Genomic DNA, 16,405 nt, shown 5'->3' with positions numbered 1-16,405 from the left:
TTGCATTCGAGGCTCAGCTGTTGATAGCATGGGCGGAACATCTCCTTCACATTGCAGCAACTCACATCGCCGGGCTCGACAATGTTCAAGCAGACTTTCTCAGTTGCCATTGTCTAGATCCCGGGGAGTGGGAACTTTCCGAGCAGGCATTTTATCTCATATGCGAAAAGTGGTCCACACCGAGCATGGACCTGATGGCAACGTTCCGGAACTCCAAGGCTCCACACTTCTTCAGTCAACGTCGAGAGCCATAGGCAGAAGGAGTCGATGCCTTGGTTCTTCCCTGGCCAATGAACATTCTGCTTTGTATTTCCTCCTTGGCCTCTCATCGGCAAAATTCTTCGACGCATAGAATCTCATCCCTCAGAGGTGATTCTGGTAGCTCCGGAATGGCTGAAACATCCTTGGTTTGCAGACCTTGTCAACCTCAAAGTAGACGGTCCGCTTCGCTTTTGGAACCTTCCGAATCTTCTCTGCCAAGATCCCGTTTGTTTGGAAGAGGTAGATCGCTTCTCTCTAGCGGCATGGCTTTTGAAAGGCGATGCTTGAAAGATAAGGGTTATTCTGATGAGGTGGTCGCTACTACTCTTCTCAGGTCAAGAAAAACTTCTACTTCCCTGGCTTATGTCAGGGTTTGGGGAGTTTTTGAATCCTGGTGTAAGGAGAATCAGGTGGTTCCTACTTGGGCTTTGATTCCTGACATTTTGTCTTTTTTGCAGGCTGGTCTGGCTAAAGGCTTATCTTGCAGCTCTTTCACGGTACAGGTGGCAGCTCTAGGTTGCTTCTGTGGGAAGATAAAAGGAGTTACCCTGGCATCACATCCTGATGTGGCTCGTTTTCTTCGGGGGCAAAACACTTGCTTCCTCCTTTCAAAAATCCTTGCCCTTCATGGAGTTTAAATTTGGTTCTTAAAGCTCTTTGTGCTGTGCCCTTTGAGCCTCGAAAGAGGGCTTCTCTTAAAGACCTTACCTTAAAGGTGATTTTTTTGGTGGCTATTTCTTCGGCCCGTAGGATTTCTGAGCTTCAAGCATTATCTTGTAGAGAACCATTTTTAATAATTACAGATTCTGGAGTTTCTTTGAGGACTGTTCCATCCTTTCTTCCAAAGGTGGTTTCTTCTTTTCACTTGAATCAGTCGATTGATCTGCCATCTTTTCCTGATTCACAGCCTTCGGATCCTCAGTCTAGAGATTTGAGAAAGCTAGATGTGCGGTGCTCTCTATTGCATTATCTTGAGGTCACTAATAGTTTCCGCATGTCAGATCATCTTTTTGTGCTCTGGAGTGGTCCCAAGAGAGGGCACAAAGCATCTAGGGCTACTATAGCCCGATGGCTAAAAGAAGCTATTGGTTCGGCATACTTACTTCATGGTCGGTCACTTCCATCTGGTCTTCGTGCTCACTCTACTCGGTCTCAAGCAACTTCCTGGGTGGAGTGTCAGCAAGTATCTCCGCATGAGATTTGTAGGGCGGCGATTTGGAAGTCTTTACATACTTTTGCTGGACATTATCGCCTGGATGTTCAGGCTCCAGGAACTGGGGGTTTTGATGATGCGGTGATCTGAGCGGGACTCTCAGGGTCCCACCCTAGGTAAAGGAGCTCTGGTACATCCCAGGAGTCTGGACTGATCCAGGTACATACAGGGAAAGGAAAATTGGTTCTTACCTGCTAATTTTTGTTCCTGTAGTACCACGGATTGGTCCAGAGTCCCGCCCATTTCAGTTTGGAGAGAAAGGAGAGTCCGCTCGTTCTTGTTATTTACTTTGCAGATAAGTATTTTCACATAATATGTTTGTTATATGTTGGTAGGTGCTCTGCTGCTGTTTGGATCAGTGAGTCTGGTTCTTATGGAATGTTCTCACAGTTTATAGCAGTTAGCTACTTAGTTGGGTTTTTTAGTTCTTCTGCTTTGTTACATTTAAATATTGACGGTACTGTAGGTGCACCTCACGGAAGGGGCGGAGTCAGTTGGAACTTTTTCTGCCTCCATCTGCTGGTGAGTGGGCAGAACCCAGGAGTCTGGACTGATCCATGTTACTACAGGAACAAAAATTAGCAGGTAAGAACCAATTTTCCTTTAAGCATCCTGCTTCTCTCCCCCCCCCCCCCCCCCCCCCCCCCCCCCCCCCCCCCAATATCCAATTCAAGAGATAATGGATTTAAAGAAGTTAAATTTGGCTCTCAAGGTTCCCCTGTTTCCACATGAAACTATAAGGTCGTACTCTGAGGTTCCTCATTGTGGCGGTACGCAAAGGTGACTTCTTGGCATCTCTCGCCTTAATAGAAGCATATCTGTACTTAGCCATCAGGCCGGAGCACCAGAGATTCCTGAGGGTCATGGTCCTAAGGGAACATTTTTGGTTTCGAGTCCTTCCCTTCAGCTAGTGAAGGCTCCACATACCTTCACCAAAGTGATGGTGGTGGGGGCAGCTGCATTGCATAAGAATGGTGAGTTGGTGTATCCGTATCTGGACAATCAAATTACCTCTGACAACCAGTACAAAAGGTACCAATGTACTTGAAGTCTCTAGGATGGTTGGTGAACCTAGCAATGAGCCATTTAGTCCTCTTACAAAAGCTGGAGTATTTGGGAGCTCAGTTTGACACATTGGCAGAGAGAATGTTTCTCACAAAGAGAGAGTGCTGAAATTGCAGAGTCATATCAGGCTTCTGCTAGAGCTTTCGGTGCCCAGGGTCTGGGACTATTTACAGGTCCTGGGGTTCTAGGGCATCGACATTGGAATTAATGCATTGGGAATTCGCACATATGTGGCCTCTGCAGGGGGCTCTTCTCCCGCTGGAATCTGTTTTAGAAAAGTTTCATCTTCCTCTTCCATTAGAGGGGGAAGCCAGGCCTGTCTTTCGTGGTGCTTTCTCGCACCAATCTTGAACATGGTGTGAAATTGGAGATTCTGAATTGGATAATAGTCATCACAGATGCAAGCCTCGCCAGATGGAGGGCGGTATGGCAAAATCAGTCAGTGCAGGGCCAGTGGTTGAAACCAGAGGTCTTATGGCCTATCAATCGGTTAGAGACAAGAGTGGTGCAATTCACATTGCTTGCCTGTCTGCCAAGGTTACGCGGCCATCCAGTATGGATCCTATCAGACAGTGCAACGACGGTGAACTACATCAAACCGTCAAGGCAGAACCAAGAATCAGGCAGTGGCTTGAGAGGCCCTGGGAGTTGATTCTCTGGGCAGAACAGCACTTGGAGCAGCTGGCAGTGTCTCACATTGCAGGGTGAACTACATTCCGGCGTATTTTATCAGTCGGAGAAAGTTAGACCCCAGGAAATGGGAGCTGTCGGAGGCAGCGATGTGTCTCATTCACGTAAAATGGGGGTATCCTGACCAAAGAGAACACCGAGGCATTGCAGTTTTACAGCCGCTGAACAGAACACAGTACAAAAGAATCGGAGCTCTGGTGCCGCCATAGACTCGAGGGATTCTTCTTTGTCTTCCCTCCCGTGGCCTCTGGTGGACAACTGATTACGGTGGATAGAGAAACGTCCGGGCACCATGATCCTGGTAGCTCCAGAGTGGCCACATCGACCAGATATGATTAACTTGGCCATGGAGGGGCCCCTGAGGTTCGGACATCGATTGACTGTTTTCTACAGAGCCCAATATTTTTGGGTCAGGCGGCTCACTTCTGGCTCGCAGCTTTGCGTCTGAGAGGAAACAATTGAGATGAGAGGGGATATTCTAATGCAGTTATTTCCACCTTATTACAGGCTAGGCGACTTTCTACATCCTTTTTTTTTTTTAATGTTTAAATATTTTTATTATTGAGACGTACAGCAAGTATTTACACCATACATGCATGATATTATCCATCAAATACATAATTTACAGAACACAGGTATAATATCCAAGGAGGTACCTCTCATTTAGCAGGCAAGAATCCTGAATTAGAGAGATAAAAGGCAAACAAAAGAAAGAAAGAAAAACAACCAGAAAAAGAGAAGAGAAAAAAAGAAAAGAAAAAAAGAAAGAAACAAGAAACACCCAGATTAATAAGTAATGATACAGTATGTATAATAACAATTACAGAAATTGAATCGTATGGATATCCTACCCAGCATCCCCATTCATTAACAAAGCATAATCGTCAAGCGGCTTCCACACCTGGGACCATGACGTAAGCCGTCTGAACTTGACTGCCATAGCCTTTTCATACTTACTATACATGCATACTGAATTCCACCACAAGTGTTCAGAAAGTAGGGTGCTCTGTTTCCAATTAGCCATTATATTGTGTATAGCTACAAGCATTAAAAAATCAAATAATCTTCCATGAGCAGGGTTGAGACCCAATATCGGATCCCTACTACGGAGAATGACCAATGAATAAGTAATTGGGCATTTCAAAGGGAGTATAGTAGAAATAATAGACCATATCTGGAGCCAAAACCGGTGAACATAAGTGCAATAAAAAAGCATATGGGAGAGAGTTCCATTAGGTTCACCACAGGACCAACAATCATGAGTAGCTATTAATCCTGCTCTATGCAATTTCCATGGGGTCCACATTGCTCGATTCAAAATAAAGTAGGAAGTCTGGGTTAAGCTAGAGGACAAAGAAATACGTACTGATTTCTGCCATAGCGCGTGCCATTGGACTGCATCCAGCTGGACAGCTAGTGTAGACATCCAAAGGGACTGCAATCCCGTGGTAGAGCCAAATGGCATGCGGGACTTAAGGTACCTGTATATGCGAGAAGCGAGATGGCCCTTGTCCCCATTTAAAGAGTAAAAAGAAAGCAAGTGTGGCTCAGTATGATTGAAAAGATGAGAAACAGAAATATCTTTAAAGACATGTTTCAACTGGAGCCAAGCATAGTACTGAGATGATGGTAGCCCAAAGGTATCCCGTAAACATTCAAATGGGAGAATCCGGTTGTTTTTCAGTAAACTGGAGAGAAACCAGATCCCACATTTTTGCCAAAGAGGCCAGCTAATAGGCTGTCCATCTACTTTTATATTTGGGTTATGCCATATTGGGGCAAATTTGGATAAAGTCCAAGCCGGAATCTCAGTTGGCCGATAAGTGTCAAAATCAAACATGGCTATATATAAGGATCGTAAAATAGGATTGCGTCTAATGCAATTGGAAAGTGGAATTCCAGGGAGATATTCCAATGGGGCAAAGGGTAGAAGAGCTAACTCTATGGATAACCATCTAGGGGAGGTGAGAAGTGATCTGTCTGCAGCAAAATACTGTTGACCTTGTTGCAATATATATGCTTGATGGTATTGATAAAAGTCTGGAAAATTAACCCCCCCAAACTTAGTGATTCTCTTCAGTTTAGATAACGCTATCCGAGGGGTTTTATTATTCCACAAAAACCTAGCAAGAATCTGATCCACTCGTTTATAAAAGAATCGAGAAAAAAAGATAGGCAGCATAGAGAGGACATAAGTAATCCGTGGGGCAAGAACCATTTTAATAGAGTCCAATCTCCCCCACCAACTTAAATGGAGAGGGGACCAAGTTAGTATAGCATCGCTGAGTTGGCGGAGAGTGGACTCTTCACAAAGGGATATTGTTGAACTAATATCCATCTGGAATTTAATATCCAGGTACTTAAGACCCCCTTTTACCTTTTGAATCGGAAGCTCACCTAAGTCCACGAGAGATCCAAGAGTGTTTAAGGGAAGCATCTCAGTCTTATGCCAGTTGATTTTATACCCAGAAACCAATGAATATGCAGAAATGAGAGAAAATAACGAGGGAAGGGAAAGATCAGGATTAGTTAAGAAAAGAAGAACATCATCCGCATAAGCCGATAACTTATAAGTATAATCTCCAATATTAAAACCCTCTATATTCACTGATTGCCTGATAGATAAGAGAAGGGGTTCTAATGCCAGGTTAAAAAGTAATGGGGACAGCGGGCATCCTTGACGAGTGCCCCTATGTAACGTAAATGAGGAAGATGAATGGTTATTAACAAATAAATAGGCCGTAGGAGAGGAGTATATCGTTTTGACCCATGATAAAAAAACGGGGCCAATACCAAACCATTCCAGAGAAGCCCATAAAAATGGCCATTCAACGCGATCAAACGCCTTTTCGGCATCTAATGATACGGCTACTGCAGGTATGGATAAGGAGGGCGCTTGAGCTAGAATGTGCAAAAACATACGGGAGTTATTGGCGATAAGTCTATTCTTAAGGAAACCAGATTGATCGGGATGAATGATTGAGTACAGTATTCGGGATAAACGTGTAGCTAATATTTTAGCAAAAATTTTGTAATCTGTATTTAATAAAGATATCGGTCTATAATTGGACACAGAGGTAGGGTCACGACCAGGCTTCGGAAGAACCACTATACAGGCTTCAGTGAATCTAGAGGTATCCGTGGAAGAGGAATGCAGCGAAGAAAAATAAGCATGTAAATGTGGAGCAAGCTGTGAATTAAAAGCATGATAAAAGTCTGTAGAAAGTCCATCAGGTCCGGGGGCCTTGCCAATGGAAAGTGAGGAAATAGCCGAAGCAACTTCCTCTTGAGTGAAAGGTGCGTCTAACATTGAAGCTTGTGTTGCAGTGAGAGCCGGATGAGTGATATTGTCCAAGAAGCGACGTATTCCATCTGAAGAAGGATCAACTTCCGCCTGGTATAAAGAGTCATAAAAGGAACGAAACTCCTGTAAGATTTCAGCATCTGTGATCAAAGGTGCTTGGGTTGAAGATAAAATCATATCAATTCTTTTTTTCTCTTGACGTTTTTTGAGATAAGAGGCCAGGAGATGACCACATTTATTATTTTCGGCATAATAAGTGGCCTTAGCTTGGGTGAGACCAAGTTGAACCTGAGAACTCAAGTGCTGGTTGTAGCGATATCTCGCTTTCAGTAGATCAGTTAGAGAGGAGAGCGTAGGATCAATTACATGGTTATGTTCCAATGTCTCTACTTCTTTCTGCAAAGTAGATAAGGCAGCACGATATACTTTCTTACTTTGTATTGAGTAGCTGATGATGGAGCCTCTGATCGTCGCCTTAAAAGCTTGCCATAAAATATCAGGCGAAACATCTGAGGTAGAGTTAAACAGGAAATATTCTTTTATCTGTTCCTGTGTCTTGGATATAAATGAGGAGTCTGTTAAAAGTGAAGAGTTGAACCGCCACCGATGTTCCAAGGAAATATTGGAGAATAAACGAATCGTAACCTGAGTCGCTGCATGGTCAGATACCAAGATAGGTTGGATGGCTGCTGCAGTTAAACAAGGCACCAACTGTTTGGAGATAAGGACGAAATCGATTCTAGAGTACGTGTTGTGCGGAGCAGAAAAAAAGGTGTAATCCTTGGTTGTAGGATGGAGAAGGCGCCACGGATCTGACAGTCCATGTGATTGCAATAGTGCCTGTAGTACCTTGCAGGATTTTGATATGTGGGGGCGTAGCTTGGTCGTCCGATCTAGGAAAGGATCTAGAACTTGATTAAAATCTCCCCCGACGATTACAGGAGCCGATGGAAGAGCAAGTATACGGGCAAGCATACATTGAAAAAATTCAGGTGAGTCCGCATTTGGAGCATAGATGTTCATTAGTGTATAAGCTTGCTGCGCAATCTGGATTTGCGCCAAAGACCATCTACCATCTTCATCAGAAGAGGAATGAAGAATTTTGGCCTCTAATCTCTTATGCAATAAAATCGCAGTCCCTCGTTTTTTATGAACTGCGGGGCTAAAAAGAACATGGCCCACCCATTGTTGTTTAAGTTTGAGCGATTCAGTAGGAGAAAGGTGGGTCTCTTGTAAGAAAGCGACGTCTGTATTAATGGTCTGAAGATAGGTCAAGATCTTTTTCCGTTTAATTTGGTGTGTGAAGCCGTTGACATTCAGAGAGGTGATCTTAATAGCATTGATTGAGGACGCCATGATCTTACATAAGAATCAAATGCTAGGTAGTATCCATTCAAAAATACTGTTTGAAGTATCTCGGGTGAGGAGAAAAAGCCAAAAATTGAAAGAAAATATGGTATAATCCAAGGATATCCGTAGAGCATAAACAAACAGAAATAAGAAAAAACATGGAGAGAAAAAACCAAATCAGAAGCCATAATGGCTATGGTATGTAAACGAGCCTCTTGTAGTGCCAGAGGTCGCAAGTAACCGTCCACTCTCGCCAGACCGTATATTAGTACAATAATTAACCCCATATTACGGGGAGAAAAAAAAAGAAAAAAAAACCAAAAACGGGGGAAAAAGAGAAAAAAGAAAATCACTCATACCTACCGACTCATGGTGATGGCTATGAGCGAGAAAGAATAATAATAAAAAAAAAGACTGAGCTGAAAATAGGCCACGAGGAGTAGTCCGATAACGCATAGTCTGGTATGCGGAGGATAGTAACATAAAATTCAATCCGCTGAAACTGGTGGCCATGTATACTCGCAGTGAGAAGAGAGTGCAGAAAAAAGAAACACCCTGAAAGGGGTTATCCCATGATAGGCAGGATAACAATATATACCATAAAAGGTACATGGTACTGAATATACAGAAAGCATAAAAGAATATTCAGGTTACCATTTCAGTAGTTTGGTCGAGGGACCGAAGATAATCTTCAAGCGCTGCAGGGTTATTGAAGGTCTGTGTGTGATTGCGGTATGTGACCTTCATTTGGGCCGGGTAGAAAAGGCCATATTGCGCCCCCAGATTTCTGAGGCGAGGACGAAGCGCCAAAAAACTTTTCCGTTTCGCCGCTGTATGTTTAGCGAAATCCGGAACAAAAAGAATGTTATTACCCTGGAAAGTAATAGGAGCTTGAGTTTTCGCCGCTGCCAGAATAAGCTGAGTGTGCGGATATCATAGGGCTTTGAAAATAATAGGCCGGGGGTATTTTGCCTCCCGTAGAGGCCTAGCCGGAATCCGGTGTGCCCTCTCTATTTCAAAGGGCTTATCAAATTTCATTTTCAGGGCAGACGGAATGAGATGTAAAAGAAAGGCGGTAATATCCGTACCTTCTGCGCCCTCTGGAACGCCGAGCACCCGAAGGTTGTTCCGTCTATTTCGATTAGATAGATCTTCTATTTCAGACTGCATATGTTCCATTTCTAGGCGAAACTTAGGGAGAGATGACGTTGTAAGTAATAGTGAAGCAGTCTGGGCTTCAACGTCGTCTAATCGCGATTGAAAGTGCGTCATTTGTTGGGTTACTGACTTCAATTCTGACCTAATCGCCGTCGTGGCATCGGTATTTAGTTGAAGCATTTCCTTCAATTGTTTGAGTTCTAGAAGGACGAGTTCTGCGGACGCCATTGTTTTGCTAGGAGCAGACTTCTCCGGCGTAGGAGGATCGGGTTTGGCGCATTTCGAGCCCGATACCGCAGCAAAAGCAGCATCAATCTTTCCGGATTTAGTCACCGACATGTTGGAAGAGTATCAGAAGGTAACCGCACAAGCGTAAGAAGAAAAAAAAATAAAAATAAATGGGGTTTTCCAGTAATAAAGAACTGGGTCTGGCGGAGCTCACAGGTTAAGCGGCCATCTTGGTCGCTGCTCAAGAGCGCCCCGCCGACTTTCTACATCCTTGACATATGTGCAAATTTGGAGGATCGTCAAGTCCTGGTCTGCTGATAACAGAGTGCAGCCTCAGTCTGTTCAGGCTATGGGTTGCATATTTTGGCTTTTCTGCAGAAAGGTTCTGGTTAAGGGACTGGCCTTTAACTCTGAGTCCAAGTAATGACATTGGGTTGTCTCTGGGGTAAGGTGCAACGGTATCCTCTATCCGCACATCTGGATGTTATACAGTTCCTTCGGGGACTAACAACTTGCATCCTCAGGTGTGGAACATTTGTCCATCTTGGAATCTGAATCTAGTCCTTAGAGGATTGTGTGAGGCTCTGTTTGAACCACTAAAGAAAGCTACGGTTAAGGACTTGACTCTTAAAGTGGTTTTCTTGGTGACTATTTGTTCAACCAGGAGAATTTCAGAACTCCAAGAGCTGTGGTGTCGAGATCCCTTCCTACAGATGTCGGATGCAGGGGTATCTTTATGCATGATGCCTTCTTTTCTGCCTGAGGTAGTCTCGGTGTTCCATCTTAGTTAGACATTGGAGCTTCCAGTTTTTGTGGGTTTGGATTCCTCTATATTTCACGTGGGGGAGCTTAGGCTCTTAGATTGGAGGCGTGTATTATTGAGGTATCTAAAGGTCACTTATGATTTCCATAGATCGCATCACCTCTTTGTAGATTGTGTCACTTCTTTGTATTATGGAGTGGCCCAAAGAAGGGAAATAAGTCGTCTAAGGCTCCAATGTGTGGTGGCTGAAGGAAGCGATCGTGTCGACTTACATTTCTAAAGAGCATCTGATGCCTGGGGATTTACGAGTGCACTTGATGCATTCTCAGGCAAGTTCCTGGGCTGAGTGACAACAGGTGTCTCCGCATGAAATTTGCTGGGTGGCTACCTTCTCTTGTATTGTTCAGGAATAGTCGGATAGTCCGTATTCTGACTCCAGATGCTTGGTAACGGAGGGACCAAGAATACGATCCAGAGGTAGGCGGCAGGCAAGAAGTCCAAAGGCAGTCCAGGTCAGGGCAGGCAGCAAGCAGAAGAACCAAAACAGCAATCCAGAGGCAGGCGACAGGCAAGAAGTCCAAAGGCGGTCAGGGCAACAGGAAACAACCAGTCAGCACTTCCATGGAGAACAACTCGTTGCCGAAGCAACGCAGGGATGAAAGGCTTCTTTTTAAATAGAGCTGGCCTTTCCATGCTGCGGAGAACTTCCTGCAGCAGTCGCCGTCAAAAAGGGGGCGTGGTCAACCCCCATTCGCACGGAGCTGCGCCGGCTCTGAGGCCGACGTCAGGCGAGAACACCAGCACCATCGGGAGCCCTCCTACAGGTAACACTGGGAAGTCATTGCACACTTTTGCTAGGCATTATCGCTTGGTTGTGGGGGATCCAGCTTCCATGTGTGGAACTCTCCATGTCCCACCTGAGTTAAGGTCAACTTAGGTACATCCCAGGAGTCTGGACTAATCTAGATAGGTACAGGGAAAGGAAAATTGGTTCTTACCTGCTAATTTTTGTTCCTATAGTACCATAGATCAATCCAGAGACCCACCCATTTACTGGGGGGGAGAGTCTGGTGCTCATACTGTTGCTTTGTATATAGTGCGAGGAGTTGGAGGATTTTCAATGCTGATCGCTTATGTTAAATTTTGGAAATGAGTTTTCCATTGACTTTATAGGCAACTTCACCTTCTTCCAGCTCGTTGGAGGGGAGCGAGTTTGCTTAGAAATGTATGGGGTTTGGCTTCTTGGCTTGGGTACAGGTCAATACTGGGTTACGTACAGTGTCAGTGAAACTTTCTCTGTCTCCATCTGCTGGCAGGGAGGTAAAACCTATGTGTCTGGACTGATCTGTGGTACTACAGGAATGAAAATTAGCAGTTAAGAATCAATTTTCCTTTTTTGCTCATACCCCAGAGCGCAGTCCAGATGCATGGATTTCGCATCCCTACCAGCAGATGGAGATAGAGAAAAAAAAGTTTCACTGCTGCTATATATAACCTAGTGGGCCACCTGCAGTCTCTCAGTATTTCTCTGTCTCCAGCAGATGGTGAGGTGTGAAACCTGCAGTCTGGAGTATATATAAATAAAAAGAAAATAATCTTCAGGATTCCTCCCAGGGAGTTGTTAGGACTTGGTGGGGCCATTTCTCTGGTTTGAAGTGGATGAGCAGGGGGTGGTGATCTTTTCGTTGACTCGCTCTTTGCTTCTGTGGAGCTGAGAGCTGGTGGTCCAATTCCTGCTCTCCCAGGAGACCCTGCTAAATCCCACATCAGGTCTGCTGGATGGCCGACGTTTAAGGGAAGTCTTTGATTTTTTTCTTCTCTTGTTGCTGTTTTTCGGCCATTAAAGTTTAAAAAAAAAAAAGGCAGCTGGTAGTTCCTGAGTAAGTGGTTAGTTATTCTTCTATACAGTACGTGCTGCTTGGGGATCCCAGAGAACAGGAGTAAGTGTGCCACACAGCTCCCAACTGCACGCAGCTCCCAGCGACACACAGCTCTTGGCCTGATAGGCCAAAATGCGGCTTTCAAGACCATGCAGCTCCTGCCTGAGGGGGAGATATGGTGTGTGACAAGTGCTGCCAGTCAGGTGGAAAGTCATGCGTGCATCTCTCCAGAGCCAGCCTGTGTTCCTGATGAATCTCCAGAGGGGAAGGTAGCGCGGGAGTAGGCAATGTAATGGCTGCATGCAAGAGCGTTCTGAGGGCATCAGGGCCTGCTGTTGATGGTTTTCCCATTAGCATGGGAACGGCAACCATTTTGGGGAAATTAGAAGCGGCAGCAGAGGTTTCTGCAGAGACAGGAGATTCCCCACCTTCTTTATTGCCAGCTGTGCAGGTACCGTGGGAGAGGCAGGGAGCCTCTGAGTCGGGGGAGGACTGGCTGGGGAGATTCAGATGATTCCTCTGCTTTTTCTTTGGATTTCATCTTACTTTTGTGCAAGGCATATCTGGCCAGGAAAGCAGGTGATGATAGGTCTTGTTCCCAGGATTGCCCCACATCTGGCAAGAATAGCTGTTTCCCATGTAGCCAGAGTGGACAACATGCAAGTGGATTTCCTCAGCAGACAGCGTATGGATCCGGGGGAGTGGAAGCTATTGACAGAGACCTTTTCCTTGATTCAGGCCAGATTGGGCAGACCAGTGGTGGACCTCATGGTGACTTCAGGAAATGCGAAAACAGATCGTTTTTTCAGTCACAGAAGGAAGGTCAGATCAGAGGGCATCAACGCTCTTGTTCAACCGTGGCCGACACATCTGCTGCTGTACGTGTTTCCACCATGGCCTCTTGTAGGTCGAGTGCTGTGGCGCATCGAGCTTCATCCAGGCAATATGATTCTGGTGGCAACCGAGAGGCTGCGCCAGCCTTGGTTTGCAGACCTTCTTCGTCTAGCGGTGGATGGTCCAGTTCACTTGGCCCATCTGTCGGGGCTATTGTGGCAGGGGCCCATATTTTCCGATCGGGAGGATTGCTTCTGTCTTGCGGCTTTTGAGCGGTGGTGGCTCTGCATGAAGGGTTATTCTGAGCCTGTGATTGTGACTTTGCTTCAGGCAAGGAGGCTTTCCACATCATTGGCTTATGTCCAAGTATGTTTGAATCATGGTGTTTGCAGAATAGGGTGCAACCTTTGAATGTGGACGTTCCACAGATTCTGGCCTTCTTGCAAAGCAGCTTCGCTAAGGGTTTGGCCTATAATTCCCTTTGGGTTCAGGTGGCAGCTTTAGGGTCCCTTCAAGGTAGAATTCAAGGAAGACCATTGGTGTCTCATCCGGATGTGGTTCGTTTCCTCAAGGGGGCAAAACATCTTCATCCTCCAGCCTGGAACATTTGTCCAGCATGGAATCTGAATTTGGTTCTTTGAGTGCTTTGAGCCAGTTAGAAGGGCTTCTTGAAAGGATTTAACCCTGAAGGCTGTTTTCCTGGTGGCTATCTGTTCAGCTAGAAGGATTTCTGAACTGCAAGCATTGTCGTGTAGGGACCCTTTCCTGCGTTTTTCGGAGGCTGGGTTTTCTTTATGTACAGTTCCTTACTTTTTGCCTAAGATGGTTTCCTCTTTTCACCTTAACCAGGTTGTCGAGCTACCGGCCTTTCCTAATTTGGCAGCTGATGCTCCGATGGCAAGGGAGCTTCACTCATTGGATGTGCATCGGATTCTTTTGTGATAGCTTAAGGTGATGAATGTCTTTTGTAGATCTGATCATCTGTTTGTCCTGTTCAATGGTGCATGGAAGAGTAATAAGGTTTCCAAGGGCACTTTTGCGCAATGGCTGAAGGAGACGTGTCACTTCAACCAATGGTTGAAGGAGTGTCAGTCACTTTCTCCGCAGGAGATTTGTCGAGTGACGACGTGGTCTTCTCTTCACACTTTTACCAGACATTACCATTTGGATGTGCGGGTACCACATGAGATGATGTTTGGAGAAAGTGTGTTGCACATGGGTCTTTCGAGTTCCCGCCCAGAATAGAGGGGCTTGGGAACATCCCACTTGTCTGGACTGATCCGGGGAACGAACAGGAAAGGAAAATTGAGTCTTACCTGCTAATTTTCGTTCCTGAAGTATTATGGATCAGTCCAAAGACCTGTCCCCCATCTTTTGAAAGACTTCCTTGCTTCTGGATTTTGCTGAGATGGTACGTGATATACTTAGATTAATGAAAAGTGTACATGGTTTGGTATATGCTTTGTGTTAAGGGGGCCTAGTTTTCAGGGGGCTCCAACTTTTAAGTCTCTGTTTGCCCAAAGTTTATTGGGGTTTGTTAAGGTACACATCTTGGCTTGGGTACAGGTCAATACTGAGGGACTGCAGGTGGCACTCTTGGGTCCGTAGCAGTGCCTCAAAGTTTTGTTCTCTGCCTCCATCTGCTGGTGGGGATGCATAAACCCGCTTGTCTGGACTGATCCGTGGTACTTCAGGATTGAAAATTAGCAGGTAAGAATCAATTTTCCTTTTTAGAGGACAAGTAGTTCTTAGCCTAAAAAAGGCAGATTTAATAACAGCACTAAATTGAAGTTTAAGGGAAAAGGTGGAATCTACTAGAAAATCCACATTGTACACTGTGGTGTCCCGTTAGGTCCCAGACTCCCCATAGCCCTGCCCCCACAACAACAGGCGTTTGATCTGCTGCTTAGGTCTCTCCTCCTTCTCCCTGCAGTAGTGGTCTGGAGATCGCAGTGAGGTGTGCTGGTACCTTGTCCCATGGTGAGGGTGTGCAATCTATGGACAGGAGTGACTCCTGCACTGGGGAAAGCTTGGACACAGTTTATTTTTCCACAGTTTCTGTACTGGGTCCAGGTGAGGTGCTGTGCTCCGCTGCTTGCGCCAGACAGCTGATGATTTGCTGTGTGCTGTGCCAGCACAGAGCGGAAGATTGGGAGAACCTTCTGCCCCCTGTTAGTTCCTCTCGCCATCACTTGCTGTGCCTGAGTTTTTGAGCTGTTCGGGACAGGTTGTGGTACAGTGCCGTGTGAGCTGATGGCACTACATGCATGATAAGTGTTATGCTTGCCTGCTGCTGTCATCCTGTGTGACTCTAGCGCTGTCTTTTTGTCCTTTCCCAGGCACAACGGCTGGCCTGCATGGTGAAGCACACAGCAACCCACCTACTGAACTTTGCCTTGAAGCAAGTGTTGGGGGAGGGGACAGAGCAGCGAGGGTCACATGTCTCTGCCTCTCGACTTCGCTTTGACTGCAGTGTCAGGGTAAGCATGCCATGGCAAGAAGATAGCGATGGTTCCCTGTGTGTACCAGGATCAGTCCAGACCATGGGTTGTCTCCCCCTTCCAGCAGATGGACTCAGAGCAAAGCTGAGAGGGTGACCCTTATTAGTAAGAGCGCCTTCTGTGTCCCCTCAGTATTCTCTGACTCCAGCAGATGGAGTCAGAGCAAAGCTGAGAGGGCGGACCCTTATTAGTAAGAGCGCCCTCTGTGTCCCCTCAGTATTCTCTGACTCCAGCAGATGGAGTCAGAGAGAACTTTGAAGGATGCTTCCTTATAAGGTAGTGCACCCTCTACTAATCCTCAGTATTCCCTGTACATACCCGGATCAGTCCAGACAGTGGGTTGTCTCCCCCTTCCAGCAGATGGAGTCAGAGAGAACTTTGAAGGATGCTTCCTTATAAGGTAGTGCACCCTCTACTAATCCTCAGTATTCCCTGTACGTACCCGGATCAGTCCAGACCGTGGGTTGTCTCCCCCTTCCAGCAGATGGAGTCAGAGCAAAGCTGAGAGGGCGGTCCTTATTAGTAAGAGCGCCCTCTGTGTCCCCTCAATATTCTCTGACTCCAGCAGACGCGGGTCTCACACACGGTTCCCCACTCAGCTTAGAAGGGATAGTTGTTTAGTTGATAGCTTTCTCTTCTATTTTGTTGGATGGATCTGGTTCTTTTAGGTTCATAAAAAGAAGTTGAGGAGCGTTGCCTCTGGCACTTGGGTCTGAGCTTGCAGGCAGGGCTCTTGTCAGGGATTGGCCTCTCTCTGTATCTCTTTCTATCTCCTGTTACCTGTCTCGTTTGGGGTAAGTGTAGTTTTGATTTTCAGCTTCTTCTCTTCTGCTGCCTGGGGTGTAAGCTGGTGGTCCAGCCTCTCCCCCATTTTGCCGACCCGCTGCCTGAGAGGCCGTTCTTCCTCAGCAGCAGCCTTCGTTGGTCAGAGACGCGACATTCCTCTGACAGAGAAAAAAAAAAAAGGCACAACTAAGGAGAGCTTGGTGGCGTACCTGCTCTCCGGGCTCGAGCGTTGGTTGGAGAAGCAGCGTGGTTTCCCAGCTGCAGGCAGCCTGCGGAGGTGTCCCCTGCTCGTGCCTCCATGCCGCGCGATGCTCCCGGATGTCTCGGGAGGGTCTTTGTGCCGGGTGCCTCCCCGGTGGGGAGGGCACCTCA

At 46.2% G+C, this 16,405-nt stretch overlaps 1 protein-coding gene across 3 annotated transcripts in view; it reads left to right on the top strand.

Annotated features, from left to right (window-relative positions):
• AARS2 (alanyl-tRNA synthetase 2, mitochondrial) overlaps positions 1-16,405 on the top strand; it is a 135,287-nt gene that overhangs the window by 68,827 nt on the left and 50,055 nt on the right. For all 3 annotated transcript variants that reach the window (XM_029592889.1, XM_029592887.1, XM_029592888.1), the window contains exon 14: positions 15,086-15,226. In XM_029592889.1, coding sequence (XP_029448749.1) covers positions 15,086-15,226 — 141 coding nt within the window. The remainder of the gene's footprint in view (positions 1-15,085; positions 15,227-16,405) is intronic.

This window comes from Rhinatrema bivittatum, chromosome 3 (genome assembly GCF_901001135.1).
Source record: "Rhinatrema bivittatum chromosome 3, aRhiBiv1.1, whole genome shotgun sequence".
Classification (NCBI taxonomy): domain Eukaryota; kingdom Metazoa; phylum Chordata; class Amphibia; order Gymnophiona; family Rhinatrematidae; genus Rhinatrema; species Rhinatrema bivittatum.
The sequence above is the reverse complement of the archived record's forward strand: the minus strand, read 5'-3'. Positions and strand labels throughout refer to the sequence as shown.